Below are 20,831 nucleotides of genomic sequence, written 5' to 3' on the forward strand. Positions count from 1 at the left end.
TAGACCTCTAGATTTCCCCTGAGAGTCACTTCCATAGTTCTATGCAAAGATGATAAGCCTTTTGGCCTCCCATTTAAATGAGACATTTAAATAGACACTTAATTGTCTATTAAATGATGAAACTCACCCTCCTTTCAAGGTTAGAATACTAGGAGACAAGACTAGAGCATATCACTTAGATATATTCCCCCTGAGTAGACTTTGGCTTTTGTTTAGGGTCCTGTGAGCTTCAGCAATGAGCCAGGGATGTCCACCTTGTTCACTTGAACCCGAAGGAATCTGGCATTAGAGCAACTTCATTCTGCCCCCAAAATTAGATACCCTGAGAATTGTAGGGAAAGAGAGTAAGAAGTTTAACAGATTGATGTGCTGTCCCTGGTGCTGAACAAACCCAGGCAGACGCAGACTCATACATACACACATACCTCTCATATTCACATGAATCCCATTCTTCCTCTTTTCCCTTTTCAGGTAGCACCAGTGACATCATGACGAGTGATCACAGCCCTGTCTTTGCCACCTTTGAAGCAGGGGTCACCTCCCAGTTTGTCTCCAAGAATGGTCAGTGTTTAGAACAAAATTGTGTGTATTTGAAGGGAATAATTATAACTCCCATTTCTACAGGACTGTAAGGTTGTTTAAAAAAATGCTTCCCTTTCTTTAACCCTGGGCAAGGGGGAGTATTTGAATCTCCTTCCTCATTTTACATATAAGGAAACAAAATGTGAAGAGGTGAAGACCAAGAGAGGTCTGGGTTTTCAGGCCAAGGTCTCTTGGGTTCCTAGGCCTCCTCCTATACAAATATATTGCTTTTAAGGAAGCCATGCCCCTTTTGAGCTGGTCACTCCATTTAGGAGAGTCCTGGGCTGGGTATTAGAACACCTGAGTTCTACCTGGATAAGCTGACTCATAGACTAGGAAAGCCCACACTCTTCTGTGCACCTGTGTGCACAATCAGATCAATAGTGCAGGAACTTTTTGTTGAAATTCCTCGAGGAGTCATGTAATCGTAGACCCAGAAGCAGATAGAATGTTCGATTCAATCAGTCCAACTTCCTTGTGATATAGAAGAGGAAACTAGGGCTTAGAGAGGGGAAGTAACTGGTCTTGGGTCCCCCAGCTAGGAAGTGGCAGAATTTGGATTTTGAACCCAAAACCACAGGACCATAGACCAAAAAAGAAATGGATCTTAGAGGCCAGGAAATCTAACCCACTCACTTTACCAATGAGGAAACTTAGGAAAAGTTGAATAATTTGCCCAGGGTCACATGTTTATTAAGTGCCTAAGGCGAGATTTGAACCCAGGTTTCCTGACTCCAAGGCCAGCATTTTTTCCACTATGCCACCCAACTTCTATTGTGGTGTTTCATCAGATATTCCTGAAGTCAGGATAAGCTACCTTCCTTCCTCTTTCTTAACTTGAAATAGGGAACATCTTAGGACTAGAGAGAAGGACCTAGAATGTGAGCATCCTAGTATAGCAAAAAGCCTCTTGAACCTCCATGATCTGCCCATGCTGAGCCCATACTTTGGCTCCCTCAATGCCTTTTCACATAATCTGCTCCAGAAACAGAACTGGACAGAGCTCAGAAATCATGGTTCAGATACCTTGTATGAGATAGAATGTGATTGTATGAGATTTCTTCTTTTACAAAGTCTCATTGTCTTCTAACTTTACATCTAGTCATTTCTGAAAACATTGTGCCTTCCCTATGAATTGAAGCATCTTTTGAAACAAAGGAAGAGTCAAGGAAATAAAAATCAGTAAGATGATGATGTCTGGGAACTCACCCACCATTCTGCCCAACTGCTTCCCTTTTGGTACAAAAGAGAGCTGGGCTTCATTAGCTGTTCTCTGGGCCCATTCTTGAGGGCAGGGAGTGTTTGATCTTTGGTCTTAGCTTCCCCAGCACAGTGCCTGGAAGGTGGTAAGCAGTTACTGATGGACTGATCATTGATTTTTCCTTTACTCAAGAGTCAAACCACCTTTGAATGGTCTGCATTTGTTATTACTACTGCTAATAATAATAGCTACCATTTATACAATACTCTAAACTTGGCTAATATCAACTCATTTTATTCTCACAACAACCTGGGTGTAGGTACTATTATGCATTTCATTTTACAGGTGAGGAAATTGAAGTAGATAGACTAAGTGATTTGCCCAGGTTTATTCAACTAGTAAGTGAGGAGGATTTGAACTCGGGTCTTCCTACCTCCAGGTCTAGTGTTCTGTTTTCTGAGCAATCAAACTGCATTGTTGTAACTCTCATGTTTGTTTTCCTTTTGGTTCAGTTGGTGTCACTTTGCATTAGTGTTCATATAAAATCTTCTGAATTCCTCATAGCCATCAATTGTTTCAGTCGTGTCACCCCAATTGGGGTTTTCTTGGCAAAGAGACGGGACTGTTTGCCATTACCTTCTCCAGCTCATTTTGCATATGAGGAAACTGAGGCAAACAGGGTGAAGTGACTTGTCCAGGGTCACACAGTTAGTGTCTAAGGTCAGATTTGAACTCAAGAAGGTGAATCTGATTCCAGCCTCAACATTTTATTCATTGCATATCATTTCTTATTGAATAATATACTTGATAACATTTACTTAAGGACAGAAACTAGATAGATCACTTCATCTGTCCTCTGTTTTCCCCTAAAATATAGGGATTAGACTTCTTGATCTCTAGGTCCTTCCTAGGTTTAAATTCTATGAAATTTCCCTCCAGATACTTACAGCTACAGAAACATCTTTGTGAACCTGTGATGGCCTCCCCAAGGAGAATGGAAGCTCCTTGACATTATTTGGTTTTTGTCTTTGTAACTCTAGGATCTGCCACAGTGACATCGTTTAATAAAAGTTTCTTTGGTTGAATTGAATTCTCCCTAATTCTAGGTCCCGGGAATGTGGACTCCCAAGGACAAATTGAGTTCCTGAAGTGTTACGCTACCTTGAAGACAAAGTCACAGACGAAATTCTACTTGGAGTTCCATTCCAGCTGCTTAGAAAGTAAGGACGTTGCTACTTCCCCACAAGCTAGGGCACACAGAGACTGCTCCCCCTCCTGTGGTCCACTACTGCCTCTGCCAGCAACCAGACTAGTAGGGCTGAAACAGCGGGCTCAGGGAGAGAGGTTAACTGGCAACTTAGGCTGAAATATGGGCTGCCTTCATCCAATTTAGAAATCACTGTGGTCTCTAGGATTGGGGGTTGGACTGGGAAGATGTCCTTCGATGCCTCCACATTGAAGGGACTTGTTCTTTGTGGGGAGAGGAAGTCTTTTTAGGTTTCCCCATCCCAAGAGTGGAATTAACTTCATTTTTTTCTCAAAGTGGGGGACTAAGCCTCCTTAGGGCAGGGGCTCTGAACCTGAGAATGTTCTATCAAGTTAAAAATTTTTGATAATTGTATTTCAGAATGATTGGTTTATTTTATAACCATATATATTTTATCTTACACATTTTAAAAAATATTGAGAATTTCATAGGTTTCACCTGACAGCTAAAAAACAGAAAAAAGATTAAAAACCCCCACTTGAAGCAATGGAAATTAGTCCGAATCAAGTTCCAAGTGGATTGTGGAAACCAAAGTAATGAAATTCCAAATAGTATGGGAGTGAAGGGTAGTCATAGTGACCAGTCTCTCCCAATCAATCAGCCTCCCTGTTCCTGGATAAACCAAGAAAAATTTTTTTTCTCTATTCCCTTTCTAGCAGATGGAGAATATATTTTTGGTATGGACTAATCTTAAGCTACATACATACCTCTGAGTACCCCCATCGCTGTTTAGTTTTTAACATTTGAAAAAAATCTGTGCTGGGGAAATACCTTTTGGGGGGTGCATTTCTAACTATTCCCATCTGAGACTGTTTCAGAGGAAGAATAGGGCCATGTGGTTTCCAATTCTGTTAGTTGGGGGAGGGAGAAAAATAGAGACAAAAGTCTCCCCCAAGAAAGAAGGTGTGTTCAGAGGTGCTGAACTGAGATATTTCCCAAAAGGGATGTATGTGTTGCATATCTGCATTGCAAAGACTTAGAATGACCCATCTAGAGAAAGAGAGAGAGAGAGAGAGAGTGCCCCATTGAAACTCCCTGCTAGGGATTCATTCTTCCTTTCTTTGGGCTTCAGTCTGGTGCTCCATCCTCACAGGGAACTAAATGACCATCCCCTCCAGTGTCATTTCCCTGCTCAAACCTCCTGGCCCCTGGCCCACAACTATGTCAATGAGAGCTATAAAAACAGTGTGTCTGCCTGTACATGTGCAAGCAGGGGCACACTTTAATAAAGTATATAGACATTTGCATAGATTACTATGGAAACAGCATATTAGGAAGCTTAAATTAGAATTTCAAAAGGGTGCTATATTGAGTGGCTGTGGGAAGAGCTGGCTGTCATGTTCCTCGTATCTTGTCCATAGATGTGATGATTCCTCCAGTGCCAGTTTTGTTGAGAAGCTGGGGGGGTGGGCAGGGGAGAAGGGAGAATCAATTTCCTAAAAATAGTCAGATGGTACTGTTGGAGAGCTCTGAACTCAATCCTCATCCAAACAGGGCCAAAAAGGCAGCCCTGGAGCAACCCAAGTCCTTCAACCTAAGACACCCCCCCACACACGCCCACCCTCTCCAGAGAAGGCAGGGGAAAAGAATCTTGGCATGGTTAGAGGCAGTGCTGAGGAGAGGGTTGCCTGCCAGGTTCTTGCCCTGCCTGCAGAAAGAACCCACTCTCTTCTTTTCTGATGTTTTTCCAGGTTTTGTGAAGAGCCAAGAAGGAGAAAATGAAGAAGGAACCGAAGGGGAGCTGGTGGTGAAGTTTGTTGATGATCTCCCAAAGGTGACTGGAGAAACTTAACCCAAGGTTGAGGGAGGCCCCATCATGGAATGGGATTGGATGAAGTCCAAGTCTAGAATCCCCCAGTTAGAAGGGTCCACAAGGACCATCTAATCTGACCCACTCCACCTAGTAATAACTTTTTCAATGAGTCCAAATAGTTGACCATCCTCTGCTTGGGCACCTCCAAGGGACAAGGAATTCCCTACTGATTGAGATGGCTGTCTACCTTGGACAGCTCTGTTATTAGCAAAGTCCTCCTGAACTCATTGTCAATTCAACAAACATTTATTAAGGGTTCACTACATGTTGTTCATTGTACTAAACCCTTGGGGAGGGCCTAGAGAGAAGCAGGCCATCATCCCTGTCCTCAGGGCCTCTGAGTCTGGCAGAAGGCATAGGAAATTAGGATACAAATTGGACTATGATTCATGTCCAACAGGTATTGTACACCTGGTACTCCTGCAAACTGCTAAGAAAGCAGATAAGGGAGAGGTTATCTCCAGCTTAGGGAATAAGGAAAAGTCTCAAAGGGGAGGTTTCTAGGAGTTGGGACTTGAAGAAATGGACTTAGCTCTGTATTTCCAGTTTCCCTCTACTATCAACGTCATGAGAGAAGAACTGCATCCTACTCAGATCTAAATCTACCCACCTATGCACTCATCCTCAGAGAAATACAAAGAGACAGTCAGAGAGAGGAAGATGGGGATAGGGAGGGAGAGAAAGAGAGTGGGGAAGAGAGAGAGAGACACACACACACAGAGAGGGACAAAGAGAGAGAGAGACAGAGAGAGAAAGACAGAAAGAGAGACAGAGGGGGAAAGAGAGAGAGGAGGGGAAGGGAATAGGGAGGGGGAAGAGAGATTAAAAGAGATCAACAGGAGAGAGAGAAAGGAGGGAGGTGAAAGAGGGAAGAAAGAGAAAGGTGTGCAAAGCAGGCACTTAGTTAAATGCCTGCTGAATTTCTGAAGGTATCCTTGCCCCAGACCCTGGAAGCTCTTTGCTACTCTCAAGCCAAGTGCATTCTGGGCATCGTCTTTGCTTTCTTACAGAACATTCCCTACACATCCCTACCTTTGAACAATGCCAAACTTGAGATCCTGTACTGTCCACTCAAACACCATCACCACTGCCTTGCACTTTCAAGAAGTGATAAATTAATTAGGCATTCAGTAAGCACATGCATCTAGGCAGTGCCATAGTGGATGGAGCACTGGGCTTGGAATCAGGAAAACTCATTTTGCCAGGAACAAATCCAGCCTCAGACATTTCCCACCTGTGTGACCCTGGGCAAATCACTTCACCACATTTGCCTTAGTTTCCTCATCTGCCAAATGAACTGCAGAAGGAAATGGTCAATCACTTCAGTATCTTTGCCAAGAAAACCACAAAAGGGGTTATGAAGACTTAGACAAGACTGAAACAGCTGAATACCATCAAAAGGCATTGAGGAGGCCTTGAATTCCTTCTCTGCCATTTATTACCCCTTAGTGAAGCCATCTCTTCCCCTCAGTCTCAATTTTCTCTTTTGTAAAATGAGGGAATTGGACCAGATGGTCTATGAGGCCCCTTTGATCTCAAAATCTATGAACTGAAAGAAAATTTCAATTATATATCATCCAATGACTCATTTTATAGATGAGAATACTGAGACCCCCTTGAGAGGAGGGAACTTTTCAACCACAGAGGCAGCTTACAAAAGAAGGGACATTTGAACCGAACCCTCTGCCTCCCTGTCAAAGACTCTTTCCACTAGACCTGCTGAGTCACAAAGTGATGAGAGAGGCTAGAAAAATCTGCTTGAGTCATATTTGTGAGATACAAGCAAGAAGAAAATGTGATGTTTTTAAAGGTAAAAATGAAGGGTTTTGGTGGGGAATGTGAATGGAAAATATTAGACATAAAATATAGAACAAAATCAGACCTCATTGAAAAGCAATTGCTGGGGCGGCTAGGTGGCACAGTGAATAGAGCACTGGCCTTGGAGTCAGGAGTACCTGGGTTCAAATCCGACCTCAGGCACTTAATAATTACCTAGCTGTGTGGCCTTGGGCAAGCCACTTAACTCCATTCATTGCCTTGAAAAATCTAAAAAAAAAAAAAACCAAGCAATTGCTTCTGTCTTGAGAACCTCACTCCTAGCCAAGAGGGATATTAGTAGACCCTTTGAATATCAGTCCATTTTAGATTATTTTACCAGGAGGGAGATGGGACTGCTTCAGGTCTTCCGGGCAATATACAAGTGAGGCTAAGTTCAAGAAGTAAAACACAGTCATGGGTCAGAGCTCTCCCAGACCTGAGGAATAAGGCAGATAAGACTTCAGAGAGAATCTTGGAGCCATCCATCCCAGCCCTGGAAGAAGAGAATGACAGGCCCTTTCCACGAGGGTTGTCTCATCTCCAAAACAAAAGAGGTTCACCCAATTGACCTGTGGGTGAATTCATTGCAAAAAAATGTAAGGAAATGGCAGGCAAATCTGAATTTCAAGCATCAGTCCAGGTTTCAAATGGATGGGACTGACATTCAGAAGCAGTGAGGGAACCTTGGGTGCAGGTTCCTAGAAAAAATCGAATTCAAACTTAAATTCAGTCAGTGTTTCTTCACCCCAGAGTCTCTCAGAGTTGAAAGGACCCTCAGTGGCAACCCAATGAATAGAGCCCTCACCTGATGGAGAATCCTCTCCACAGCTTGCCTGGCCATCAATGAATCAGCAAGCATTAATCAAATACTTATTCTGTGTAAGGCAGCGCTAGGTGCAGGAGAAGCAAGATAATCATGAAGCAGGCCTGCCCTCAAGGAGTTTCTATGCAAAAGGGGTTGAGGGGATGCAGTATCATCAGTTTCTGTTGGAAGACCTTCAGGCCTTTCCCCACTAAGGCAGCCAGTGTGGCATCTGATAGCCCACTGCTTGTGGAGCACTAAGCCAGCCAAGGAGTTAGGAAGGAAATAGAACCTACCCTCATGGACCCAAACACGAATAACTAGCATGCATTGGAAGGTGCCTTAAAGCAAAACTATAACTTGTTGAGTCATTTTCAGTCTTGTTCAACTCTTTGTGGCCCCATTTCTTGGCAAAGACACTGGAGGGGTTTGGCATTTCCTTCTCCAGTTCATTTTACAGATGAGGAAACTGAGGCCAATGGATTCAAATGACTTACCCACAATTATCTAGTTAGTGTCTGAGTCGGGATTTGAATTCAGGAAGATGAGTCTGCCTGACTCCAGGCCTGGCACTCTATCCAGTGCCCCACCTACTTACCCTTTTTGCTCGGAGCAAATGGGAATATTGGTCATGGTGCTGATTTTTCTCTTCTAGGATATCACCAGACTATGCAATACAAACTCTCATATCATGATCTCCTTCTTCCAGGCCATCTTCCTTTCCCTCCCCAACCCTTTCTAAGCAGGTATGCCCCTCTTTGGGCTTTCACCTGCCCCCTTCTCCTCTCAGGTGTGTCTCAGTTCCCACATACCCCTATTCCAATAGATCTGTTTTTCCCCAGGTGAAAAACCTTTTAGTTAAAACTCTGAAGAGACTATAAGCCACCTAAGGGCCTTCATCCTTTGGCTCTCCAGGGACTAACATAGTGCTTAGAACAAAATAGATATTTAATGTAAAAAGTAGATATTCAGTGACTGGTTCTGGACAAACTTTCAGAAACCCCAAATTTTTCATTTCATACATGTATAAACCTCAGGTACTCATCATCCTCTTAGTGGCAGATGAGGTCCTTCTCCAGACACTGTCCCAGCCTGTTCTATCTCCTACACCCTCAAGCTGGTGGTGCAGTTGACTTTTGAGCATGCCCCTTGTCTTTTCACTCTTCTGGTTGATAGCGTGCTCACTGTGACATCCTTTGGGGAGCAGAGTAAGGATGTGACTGACCCCTATCATTAGAAATAACCAAGAGAAAGTTGGTGGTTTTGCCACCAACAAAGCCCCAAACCACAAAGCAGAGCTTTTGAGAGGGATGCTGTTCATAGCAAGAACATCAGAAACCCATCCTCTTGCTGTGTGGTCACTCCTTCCACCTACGCTGATCACAAACCCTGCCTCCACACCTCGGAAAATGACCTTTGAGAACTGTAGTAGAAGAAACAGGTTCATCTCTTGGTGGTCAGTTCTACATCAAAGGAGTCTGCAAATGTGTGAGCTAATTCACTCTCTGACATGCATGAACCTGCAGGCCTTTTCCTGTATGGCAAGGCTGGCCAAAGCTTATGGTCTTGTAACTTCCCCTTGAGAACCCAGGATCTCTTCCACTCTTCCATGAGACTTCAGAGGGGGACCATTCTGGAGGGAGTTGGCAAAGATGTAGGAGATTCCTGAAGTGGAAAACCTATAAGAAGTTCCCAAATACCCCAGAACTAGGCTAACTCCCCCCTCCCATAGATTTAGAGGGGAATAGATGTCCAACTAACAAGTCTGGCATCAAGGTCCTGTCCAGCCAGCTGTGAAGGGGAAAAAAAGAGGAGTAGGGGAGTCCCCCTGCTCAAAAGAAATCATCTCATCCCTCTGGGATGACTTTTATTTAATTTGCAATTTTTCAGCTGTCAATATAATTATATATGATTATTCATTATATTAATTGGCATTTACATTTTTTCAATTATTTATTTATTTTGAAGCTTTATTTTTTAAAATTTTGAATTCCAGATTCTCTCCTTCCCTCCAGCCTCTCCCTCACTCACTGAGAAGACAAGTGCGCTAACAATTATTAGCCATGCAAAGACAGCTCAACATGTATTTATTAAGAGCCTACAATGGGCCAAGAACTGGATTAAGAGTCCAGGATACAAAAATGAAAGGAAATAGTTACTCCTCTCAGGGAGCACCTATTTTTTGGGGGGACACATGTGCATATAGAAGTAAATAATAACCAAATAGATACCAGGTAAATTTCTGAGAAGGTCATGGGTTCTGATGTAAAGGGTGGTTTGTTAACCACTGGTAATCCAGAGGGCACAGTGGGATGAGGGGAACCTGTTAGGGGTCCAAATCTATTACTCTATGGTAATAATGAATCCCCATGCAAATTCAATTCAACCAATTCCAGTAAAAGTTGTTGAATACCTAGGGGGAAGCTTGGTGGTAGCAGTGGATAAGGCAATATAGCCTTGGAGTCAGGAGGATGGGAGGTCGAATCCAGACACTTGCCACTTACTAGCTGTGTGACCTTGGGCAAGTCACCTAACCCTGACTGCCTTTCTTTCAGGGTCATCTCCAGTGGTCCTGATTCTCATCTGGCCACTGGCTTCAGATGGCCCTGAAGGAGAAAGTGAGGCTGGTGACTTAGCACAGCCTCCTCCCCACCAATGCAAAATCAATTAATGTGCTGCTAGTCCCAGCATCACCTCCCTTATATCATGGTCCTCTTTGAGAAGGAAGGGCAAACATCATGAAATTGAATGCCTGCTATGCTCAGGTGAGGTCTTCTGCTAGAAGTCTTATCCTAAGTAATTATTCAGATATCTAGAAGGATACAGATATTATGAAGGAAAGATCACCACAACTTTGTCTCTACACCCAGGGGTTGTTGAAACCAATCAAAACTGCTGGAAAGTCAATTGCTAAATTTTCCATTTGAGCATTTCCATTTGGCAAATGGAAAATTGGACAATACTACAAAACAGAGCTTGGCTTAAAACTATTATCTGTTATTTTTTTTTAGATTTTTTTTCAAGGCAATGGGGTTAAGTGGCTTGCCCAAGGCCACACAGCTAGGTAATGATTAAGTGTTTGAGGTTGGATTTGAACCCAGGTACTCCTGACTCCAAGGCTGGTGCTCTATTCACTGCGCCACCTAGCCGCCCCCTATTATCTGTTCTTGAGAGTGTTCATAATTCAGGTTAAACTTTAAAATGTATCTGTACTTTTTTTCCTAGAGAGATGGTTATTAAACATTTACCACCATACCCATACCATAAAAATTCAAGGGGACCTGAGAAGTCCCCTAGCCTTCCTTACTTGAACAAGAATCTGTCATGGAATTTCCACCAAATGATCCTCCAGCCTTTGTTGAGAACCCCAGGGCCCAGGGGATTCTGAGGCAGCATGGAACACTTTGGGGCCCTTCTAGTCAGTAGGAAGGGTTTTTATGCATGCATCTCATGTCTGCCTCTCTGAATTTTGGACCAGCTGCTCCTCCATCCCCCTTCCAAGGCTCAGGATCACCACAGACCTACAGTCTGCCCCTGACCCCTTCCACAACACAGCCCCACTGAACAGGAAGGGATATTCGAGGACCAGGCTCCAGGTGTTAAGATGCCTTGGACAGGTTCATGACTTCAGTGAGTGCATCAAGGTCATAGGATCATAGTTTAAAAAAGAATTGTAGAAGCTATCCAGGCCAGTCCCCACATTCTACAAAATAGGAAACTGAGGCCCAGAGAGTTGAATGATTTTCCTTATGTCATCTAGAGAGGAAGAGATGGGATTTAAACCCAGGCTCAAACTGGCTTAAACTGAATCAGAATCTGGGTCAATTTGGTTCCTGGTCTTCCACTTCCAGTCTCTTAGGCCTCAAGACTGAGGCTCACCAGGAGCCAGAGCCGAGCATTCCATGTTATACAAAATTCCAGGTCTCTCTTCTCATTGCACTCAACCAGGCCTTGTCTTTGCTTGCAGCTGACCCCTATCATTTCTGACCCTGAGTACCTACTGGACCAACACATCCTCATCAGCATCAAGTCATCAGACAGTGATGAATCCTATGGTGAGTGCCCCTGGGGAAGGTGGCCTGCAAGGTGAGGAGCCACGGGATGGAGGGAGGAGGCTGGAGGAGGGCACTGATGGAGGGGCTAGAGGAGAAAAAGACCCTTTCTGCTTCCCCACATTCCTGGCCTTACCTTGGGAGTCTTCCCACTCCAGAAGCTGCCCTCCTTCCCCTCCACTGCTTTCTTGGACACAAAACCAGTCAATGCCAGCCCTCCCACACTGGCTTCTATCTTTCAACTCATTCATTTAAACTCAAATTATTCTAAGATCTAAGATTGGAAGCTCCTTGGAGATCATTTCATCAATGCTTTCATATTAAAGAAGAGGAACTAAGCTCCAAAAAGTAACTGGATCAAAGTTTCAAAGGTTGAATTCAGGGCTTTTGAAATTCTGCCTCTGTACGTTACTAGCTATGTGACCTTGGGTAAATCATTTGACATCTCGAGACCTCGAGTTCATCAAATGAGGAGACTGGGAAACTAGACAGCCCATGAGGGCCTCTCTGCCTCTAGATCTCTAAATTACAAGACCACTGTTTGGTTTGGTTTGGTTTTTGATTGACTGGGATTTTTTGGACCAGACACGATTTAAAGGCTATCCCTGGTGGGGGGGGGGGACAGTTTACTTTGAATTATTTTGAAGAGGAATCTTGGAATGGGGAGAATGCTATAAAATAAGTCAGGAATACCTGAATTCAAATCCTACCCCAAGCATCTACTAGCTATGTGACTCTGGGCATGTCATTGAACCACTTTGTACCTCTGTTTCTTCACCTGTAAAATGAAGGGGTTCAACTCAGTAGTCCCTGAAGTCCTTTCCAGTTTGAGAGCCTTGATTCTATAAACTTATCTCCCGTTATTGTGTGGATCAAATGAGATCATATCTGTTAAGTATTGTTGGGTTGTGGGTTTGGGGTTTTTTTGAGGCAATCGGGGTTAAGTGACTTAACCAAGATCACACAACTAGTAAGTATCTGAGGTCTTCCCGATTCCAAGGTCAGTACTCTAACCTCTATATCACCCAGCTGCCCTGGAAAGTGCTTTCTTAAAGCACCAGGAACTCTATGTCAGCTATTAGTACTTTTGAGCTGACTGGCAGGTTCTCTGGACTGCAGATAGACAGTCTCCACCCTCAGGGTCTTATCAGATTATCTGATTGGTCACCTTGAGTCAAGTTGGCACTTGCACATGAAGGGGCCCCCATACTCCACTGAGGAGCAGCAGTGGCAGCAGAAAGGATGATGGTAGTTCAGGTCTCTGCCCCCTGGGCTGCCAAGGGGCCTCAGCAAACCTCTCAGCAGCCCTGCCATCCCATACTGACCCTTAACTAGAGAACACTGTTGGGCCTTCCAACGTTCAAGCCATCTCTTGCTGCTGTCCCCTGCCTCAGATGCAGCATCCTGACTGCCTCCTTGTCTTCTCTTTCTACTCTTTACCCTCCAGTCTAGGCAAACCCTCCCCTTTTTCTGTTTAGATGAGAAGAACAGCTGCCATTTATTTAGGGGGTTGAGGTTTGCAAAGAATTCTCTCCTTTGATCCTTTAGCCAATACTCATAAATAAGCCAGGAGAGGTTAAGGCTCTGTTTTCCATTCCTAGATGGAACCAGAGTGATCAAAAGATATGCCCAGAGCCCAAAGTGCCAATTCTGGGCTGAATACCTGAGATATAAAGATAAAAATGAAACAGTCCCAGCCTTCAAGAAGATGGTCTTCTTTTGTTAAAGACACTCTGTCATCCACTAACCCTGGCTTCCTTTCTGCTAGGACAAGCTTCTCCATCACCTGCCTCTTGGCATTTTCCTGACCTGGAATGCCCTCCCTCTTCATCTCTACCTCCTCCTGGCTTCCGTCAGGTTCTTCCTTCTACAGGAGGATCCCCATAATTATATCTCCTTCCCTCTGACAACCCCCAATTTATCCTTTATATTTCTCATTAGTCCCTAGCTATTTGCACATTGCCTCCCCCAACAGACTTTGAGTTCCTTGAGAGCAGACTGTCTTTTACCTTTCTTTATACTTCCCAGTACCTTTTGACTTGACTCCAAAGCTATATATGCAATTCAGAAATAAATGAATAGGAGGAAGGAACGAGCTCTTGGAGGGGATCAGACAATAGCATTTGAGGTGATGTCTGAAGGAAGGTAGAGGCAATGAGGGTGTGCGCTTCAGCCAACACAAAGCTTTGGAGGTAGGATATGAGGTTGCCTGTGTAGAGAACAGACAAAAGTTGATCAAACTGGAGCTTAGAAAGTAGCAAGATGAATACGATAGAACTGAAAATAGGTTGGGGCTAGCACATGAAGGACTTTCAAAACCAAATAGCCCACACAAAGCAAAACATCAAGATTAGTCCTCTTTGAGAACAGACAGTAACAACCACAAGAACAGTTTACAGTTGAATCTGAAAGCAATGGGGAGCCACTGAAGTTTATGGAGTAAAGGAGTGACTTGGTCAGCTGTACTTTAGGAAAACCACTTCAGCAGTTCTGTAGAAGAAGGATTGGTGAGGAGGGAGATTTAAGGCAGGAAGACCAAACCAAAGGTTGTTACAATAGTCCAAAGCAGAGGTGAGCAAGATTAGAATTGGGGTGATTGCTGAATGAGTAGATAGGAGAAGATATTGAACATATATTAAAGATAGAAACAGTAGCATTTGGTAACTGATTGGATATATATGTATATTTTATATATATATATATATATAGATATAGATATAGATATAGATATATAGATATGTGCATTTATAGTAAGAATAAAGAGAATGCCATGATTATGAACCTGAGAGACTCGGAGGATGGTATTGCCCTCAAGAGAAATAGGAAGCTTAAATAGGGGAAGGTCTAGGGGGATCTATGGGTCTTTGGACATACTGAATTGGAAATGTCTAGGGTACGTCCAGTTTGAAATATCCAGTGGGTAACAGGGGAACAGGAGACATTTTATGGATGGATCTTTAGATCTAGATCTAATCCACAGAGAAATGATAAATTAAACTCACAGAAGTTGATTAGGTCACCAATCAAGAGAGGAGAAAGACAGACTCTCAAGTCACACCCAAAGTTTGGATGTGTGATATGGATAATAAACCAGCAAGAGACTGAATAGGAGCAGTCAGGCAGAAGCAGACCACGAGACTGGAGTTTCACAAAAGGGAAAAGAGGAAAAATTATCTAGAAGAGGGTGATCAACATTTTCAGATTCAGCAGACACTGAGGATGAAGACTAAGAAAAGACCATGAGATATGGCAATTAAGAGATCATTGGTAGGGGCCGTTTGGTGGTGCAGTGGATAGAGCACCGGCCCTGAAGTTAGGAGTACCTGAGTTCAAATCCACCCTCAGACACTTAATAATTACCTAACTGTGTGGCCATGGGCAAGACACTTAACCCCATTTGCTTTGCAAAAAAAATAAAAAATAAAAGAGAGAGAGAGAGAGAGAGAGAGAGAGATCATTGGTGATAGGAATTTGTTTTATTTGACCATGCCCAATTGTTGTAAAGGTTTTGTCTTTTGTCTTTTTTTCCCAAAGAAGAAATAGGTGGGAGTGGAAGAAAATAAATATCTATTATTTTTTTATTTTATTTATTTTTTTGCTTTCTTTTTTTAGAAAGATTTTATTTATTTTGAGTTTTACAGTTTCCCCCCTAATCTCACTTCCCTCCCCCCCCAGAAGGCAGTCTGTTAGTCTTTACATTGTTTCATGGTAGACATTGATCTCAGTTGAATGTGATGAGAGAGAAATCATATCCTTAAGGAAGAAAAGTATAAGAGAGAGCAAAATTACAGAATAAGATATCGGGGTTTTTTTTAAATTAAAGGTAATAGTCTTTGGTTTGGTCTTTGTTCAAACTCCATGATTCTTTCTCTGGATACAGATGATATTCTCCTTTGCAGACAGCCCCAAATTGTCCCTGATCTATTAATTTTTAAAATTAAACTTTGGAGAGAGCAATTTCAGTTGAGTGATTATATCAGAAGCCATATTGCAAAGAGTTGAGAAGTGAGACTAATAGAAAAGGTAGTGATCATAAACAGCTTATTCTAAGAGTTTAACTGAGAAAGGGAGGAAAGATAGAGGATGAGAGCAGAGGGGAGAGCAGAATGGAGGAGACTTGTATGTATTGTAGGTGGAAGAAAAGACACCAGTAGATTGAGAGAGTAATGTTTAGTGACAGAGTAGGGCTGATCTGGAGGCAATCTGCCCAAGAAGGCGGGAAAGATGGGATCTAGAATGTATGGAGAGTGAGGCGGCTAGGTGGCACAGTGGATAGAGCACCCGCCCTGGAGTCAGGAGGACCTAAGTTCAATACCAGCCTCAGATACTTAATAATTTCCTGGCTGTGTGACCTTGGGCAAGTCACTTAACCCCATTGCCTTACAAAAAAACTAAAAAAAAAAATATATGGACAGGGATTGGCCTTGGTGAGAGGAAAGCCGGTTCTTTATGAAAGACAGAAATAATAGAGGAGAAAGTTGGGGATTCAGAGGTCTTGAGAAATGGAGGTGAGACCTCCTAGCACAAGATCTTTATTTTCACAATAAAGTGGGATATGGAATCCTAACTAAAAAAGTGGTAGAGGAAGTGATGGTGAGAAGTGAGAAGAGAAGGTTGATGGGGAACTGGCTAAGGGATGACAGGAGATTCCTAAAACCAAGTCTTTTGTCTTCAAGCCCAATGTTCTTGTTAGAAGTCCACTTTTTTATTTTTTAGGTTTTTGCAAGGCAAATGAGGTTGAGTGACTTGCCAAGGCCACACAGTTAGATAATTATTAAGTGTCTGAGGCCGGATCTGAACTCAGGTACTGAATTTGACTCCAGGGCCGGTACTCTATCCACTGCGCCACCTAGCCGCCCCAAGTCCACCTTTTTTCTTTGAAATTTTATTTTGTTTTTCTAATTACATGCAATGGTAGTTTTTCAACATTTCATCCATTTGCTAATTTATGAGTTACACATTTTACTACCACCCTCCCTTCCCTCCCCTCTCCCCATGACAGCAAACAGTCTGGTAAAAGTTAAACATGCACACATTGGTCATATTGTCAAAGAGGAATTATAACTAAGGGAAAAGGAAAAAACCATTAGAAAAAAAGTAAAAACATAAAAGAAGTTTTAAAAAAGTGAACATAGTATGCATCACTCTGCATTTAGACTTTAGTTTGCTTGTTTTTTCCCTCTGGATGTGGATGACATTGTCCATAGCAGGTCTCACAGGGTTGTCCTTGGTCTCTGAACTTCTTAGAGGAGCTGCATCCATCATAGTTGATCATCTCACAGTGTTATTGTTAATGTATACAATGTTCGGGGAGGCTAGGTGGCGCAGTGGATAGAGCACTGGCCCTGGAGTCAGGAGGACCTGAGTTCAAATTCAGTCTCAGACACTTAGTAATTACCTAGCCGTGTGGCCTTGGGCAAGCCACTTAACCCCATTTGCCTTGCAAAAAAAAAACTAAAAAAAATGTATACAACGTTCCCTTGGTTCTGCTTACTTCTCTTAGCATCAGTTCATGCAAGTCTTTCCATGCTTCTCTAAAGTTCGACTGCTCATGGTTTCTTTTTTTTTAGGTTTTTTTTTTGCAAGGCAAATGGGGTTAAGTGACTTGCCCAAGGCCACACGGCTAGGTAATTACTAAGTATCTGAGGCCAGATTTGAACTCAGGTCCTCCTGACTCCAGGGCCAGTGCTCTAACCACTGTGCCACCTAGCTGCCCCTACTCGTGATTTCTTATAAAATAATAGTGTTTCTTAACAGTCATATATCACAATTTGCTCAGCCATTCCCCAATTGATAGGTATTCCCTCAATTCCAATTCATTGCCACTACAAAAAGAGTTGCTATAAATATTTTGGACATATTTTATGATTTCTTTAGGTTATAGACCTAGTATTGGTATTTCCCAGTTTTTCTACATCCTCTCCGACATTAATCATTTTCCTTTTTTGTCTTCTTAGCCAATCTTATAGGTATACAGTGGTACCTCTAGTTTTACAACTCTTCTTTCCACCAGCTCATTTCCTGCCCAAACCCAAGGACCAGGACTAAATGTCTGAGCAAGACTCTGGTTGGGAGATAGGTGTAGCAGGAGAAGGAATCATAATGGTCCAATAAGTCAAAAGGAGACTGATCCACCAGAGTCAAGAATGATGTTTCTACAGCTGTTGGGAGGTCTTGCAAAAAGTCCTAAAGTTCTTTCAATATAAGAACTGTTTAATATTGATTCTTAAAGTTTCTCCATCCTGCGCCATGTCCATTTGATTGATTCTGCAACTGTCTGATGCAATAGCTTGCTCTCTCCCCATTCTATTGAATCTCCAAACCTTTATGAAGTGCTGGGGATACAAAGAAAGGAGGAAGTTTGAGGTCTAATACTGAGAAAGAGAATGTAACATTCTAGTCACTATATTTAAGACTCTTTCCTTCTGTGATCCTCTCTCCTTTCATCTACTTCTATAATAAAAAATGTCAGTACAAGGCCTGGATTTGGAGCATGAAAGACTTGGGTTCAAGTCTCAGCTCTAAGCCTTCTAAGCCTATGTCTTTAGCTCTCTACGCTTCAGTTTCTTTATCTGTAAAAGGAGGGTAATAATAATACTTGTCCTGCTTGCCTCTGAGGCTTTTGGTGAGGAAAGTGGTTGGTAAATCAAGAGCTACAGCAGCTCAGGGAGCCATAAATAACCCAGTAACCATGGAGATGGACCACAGTGATGTGGAGAGGAGAACCTACTGGACTTAGTCCCAGCTTTGCCACTGGCTGACTATGTGACCCAGGTACACCCTGAGCCTCTCTCTGAATCTGTTCTCTGAACTGAAAAACAGGCTAATAATACCCATAGCTCCACCTTTGGAAAACTGTTTTGAGGCTCAAATGAGAGAATATAGGTAATGCTTTTTGTGAACTGCTAAGTACTAGATAATTGACCACTATTAGTGTCTTCAACCCACTCCTCCCACACCTAGCTCTACTTTCTCTCTCTGAGCTGCAGGCCCTTCAAAGGATGGTCTAACTTCATGGTTTCAAGTGACCTGACTTAGGTGAACCCCATCCTCCCAACATTGAATGAATTGTGAGGCATGGTTGCAGAGCCTCTTCCCATAATACTAGAGAGGGTGTGATATGGAGAAGAATGCACATCCTGGATAAAACTGGACTGAAAGCCAGGGGCCAGTGCCTTTGGCTTTGATTCCTAGACACAGTTTAGGATGAAATGGTTAGGAACAATGAGAAGTTACAAAAAGGCAGATTTAGGCTTGGTGTCTCAATGACTTGGGCTGTCCCAAAGGAGAATAAGCTGCCTTGGGAGGTAGGTGGCAGGTTCCTCCAAGCAGAGGTTTGGATGACCACTTGTTGGGTTATGGTGGGGATTATTTGGGGACTGGATGGGATAACTGCTGAGGTCTCTCCCAATTCCAAGTCTGTAGTTCCTCTTATGTCCCTACAGCCTTTTCTGCTGTCAGATTTCATTTCAAAACTTATTTCTATCAGAAATGTATATGTCGGGGCAGCCAGGTAAAGCAGTGGATAGAGCACTGACCCTGGAGTCAGGAGGACCTGAGTTCAAATCCGGCCTCAGGCACTTAATAATTACCTAGCTATGTGGCCTTGGGCAAACCACTTAACTCCATTGCCTTGCAAAAAAACAAAACACACACACACACACACAAAAGAAGTGTTTATGTCATTCCCTGAGCACTTTTCTCTTATTCTCCAGTCTTGTTCATTTTTATCTTATTTGTTTGGTTTCCTCTCTAAGACCCTTAGAAATGGTGACCTTTGGATCAGTCATTTTCTCATTTATTGCTAATTCACATCCAAATTTGGAGGCCCATCCAATCAGGCCTCAGCCAAAAATTCCCTCTTCTTCTGTGGTAAAGGGCCAGAGATGGGCTTTCATGGAGATAAATGTATACCAGAGGGGACTGGTCAGCTTTCACTCAAGAATATTAAGCTAAACCTGGCTGTAGAGTCTATGTAGAAAAGAGGGCAATGCCCTAACTTGACTCTCGCCCCTCACCCACTTCATTTTCCCTTCCTCTTCAGCAACAAGTATGACAACAGGTTTTCTTTCTTTGCATGGAACTGTCTGGAATCTTAAGGTCAGTCTAACATCTCCTTCTGCAGGTGAAGGGTGCATCGCTTTGAGATCTGAAGCCACTGAGTCCTTGGTTCCCATCTATACAGCACTCACTCACCATGGAGAAATGATGGGTCACTTCCGAGGGGAAATTAAGCTGCAGACCTCCCAAGGGAAGAAGAGAGAACGACTCTATGGTAAGGCAGGGTGGGGATGCTGGCAGAACGATGGCTATTGTGAACTGACATCAGTGTAGTTTACCATATCAAAGTTGAAATATTTTTCTGCCTAGACAGTGCTCTCTTTTATAGAGAAGAAGAGAATGGAGTAAGGGTAGAAATGGGAGAGAAATAAAATGCAATCAGATTTAGAACTGGAAATGATCTCGACAGCCACCTAGTCTAATTCCCTCCCTTTATCTTGAGCTGGATGAGCCAGACCCAGGCTAGTAAATGGGAGGATTTGAATTTGACTCCGTCTCTGATGCAGATACAAATGCTATGCATTGCCCCATAGAATAGAGCCAAGGAGCAAAGCCCATACTAGGAAGGAGTAGAGAGAGCAAGAGAAGGGGGTTCTAGTCATTACTATGTTGTAAAAGACATTAAAACCACTTTTAAAAATTAAAGGCAAATTTAGAGTGGGGCTAGATTGTAATTGCTCACTTGGTCATTTGCCCCCCAACTCTAGCTCTGTGTTCCTATGATCCCAAGATTTGGGGGAGAGGATGAGATGTTGGGATAAAAAGCTATGAGACAAATGCTTCTTGTTGATTGAATTACCCAATTTTTCTTCATCTCCTTCAAGTTTGGAAAGTTTGGAAAGTTCAAAGGAGATTCGAATTTATTCTGAATCTTTAGCAACAGGCAGCCTCTGGTGATCTGGCAGATGTTATTAATGCTCTGAAAGGTGCCAAGGGACCCAGAGATGGGTTTCTTTGGTTTACACTCTTGGATAATGGATAGCTTCCCCCACACCTCCCCACCCTCCACATTTTTTCTTTCATTCCCTCCTGCTCAAAATCTTTTATTAGATAGTTCCCCAAAGCATGGCTTATCCTATGGACTTCCAAGTGGCTTCTTCAGTTACAGTAATATCCCAGAATCTTTCAGGAAAGTCAGTGAACAAAATTCTCCCATTGGACATTCCCTTCCATTCCCTTGCCTTCCTTTAGCAGGGCAATAGATTGGGTGGGCCACAGCCTGGATGGAGAACCTG

General features: G+C 43.0%; 1 protein-coding gene across 3 annotated transcripts in view; it reads left to right on the forward strand.

Annotated features, from left to right (window-relative positions):
* INPP5D (inositol polyphosphate-5-phosphatase D) overlaps positions 1–20,831 on the forward strand; it is a 137,291-nt gene that overhangs the window by 102,386 nt on the left and 14,074 nt on the right. For all 3 annotated transcript variants that reach the window (XM_074189703.1, XM_074189702.1, XM_074189704.1), the window contains 5 exons: positions 472–561; positions 2,890–3,003; positions 4,742–4,824; positions 11,451–11,538; positions 19,661–19,810. In XM_074189703.1, the coding sequence (XP_074045804.1) occupies positions 472–561; positions 2,890–3,003; positions 4,742–4,824; positions 11,451–11,538; positions 19,661–19,810 (525 nt within the window). The remainder of the gene's footprint in view (positions 1–471; positions 562–2,889; positions 3,004–4,741; positions 4,825–11,450; positions 11,539–19,660; positions 19,811–20,831) is intronic.

Source organism: Macrotis lagotis, chromosome 5, assembly GCF_037893015.1.
Source record: "Macrotis lagotis isolate mMagLag1 chromosome 5, bilby.v1.9.chrom.fasta, whole genome shotgun sequence".
NCBI classification, from domain to species: Eukaryota; Metazoa; Chordata; class Mammalia; order Peramelemorphia; family Peramelidae; genus Macrotis; species Macrotis lagotis.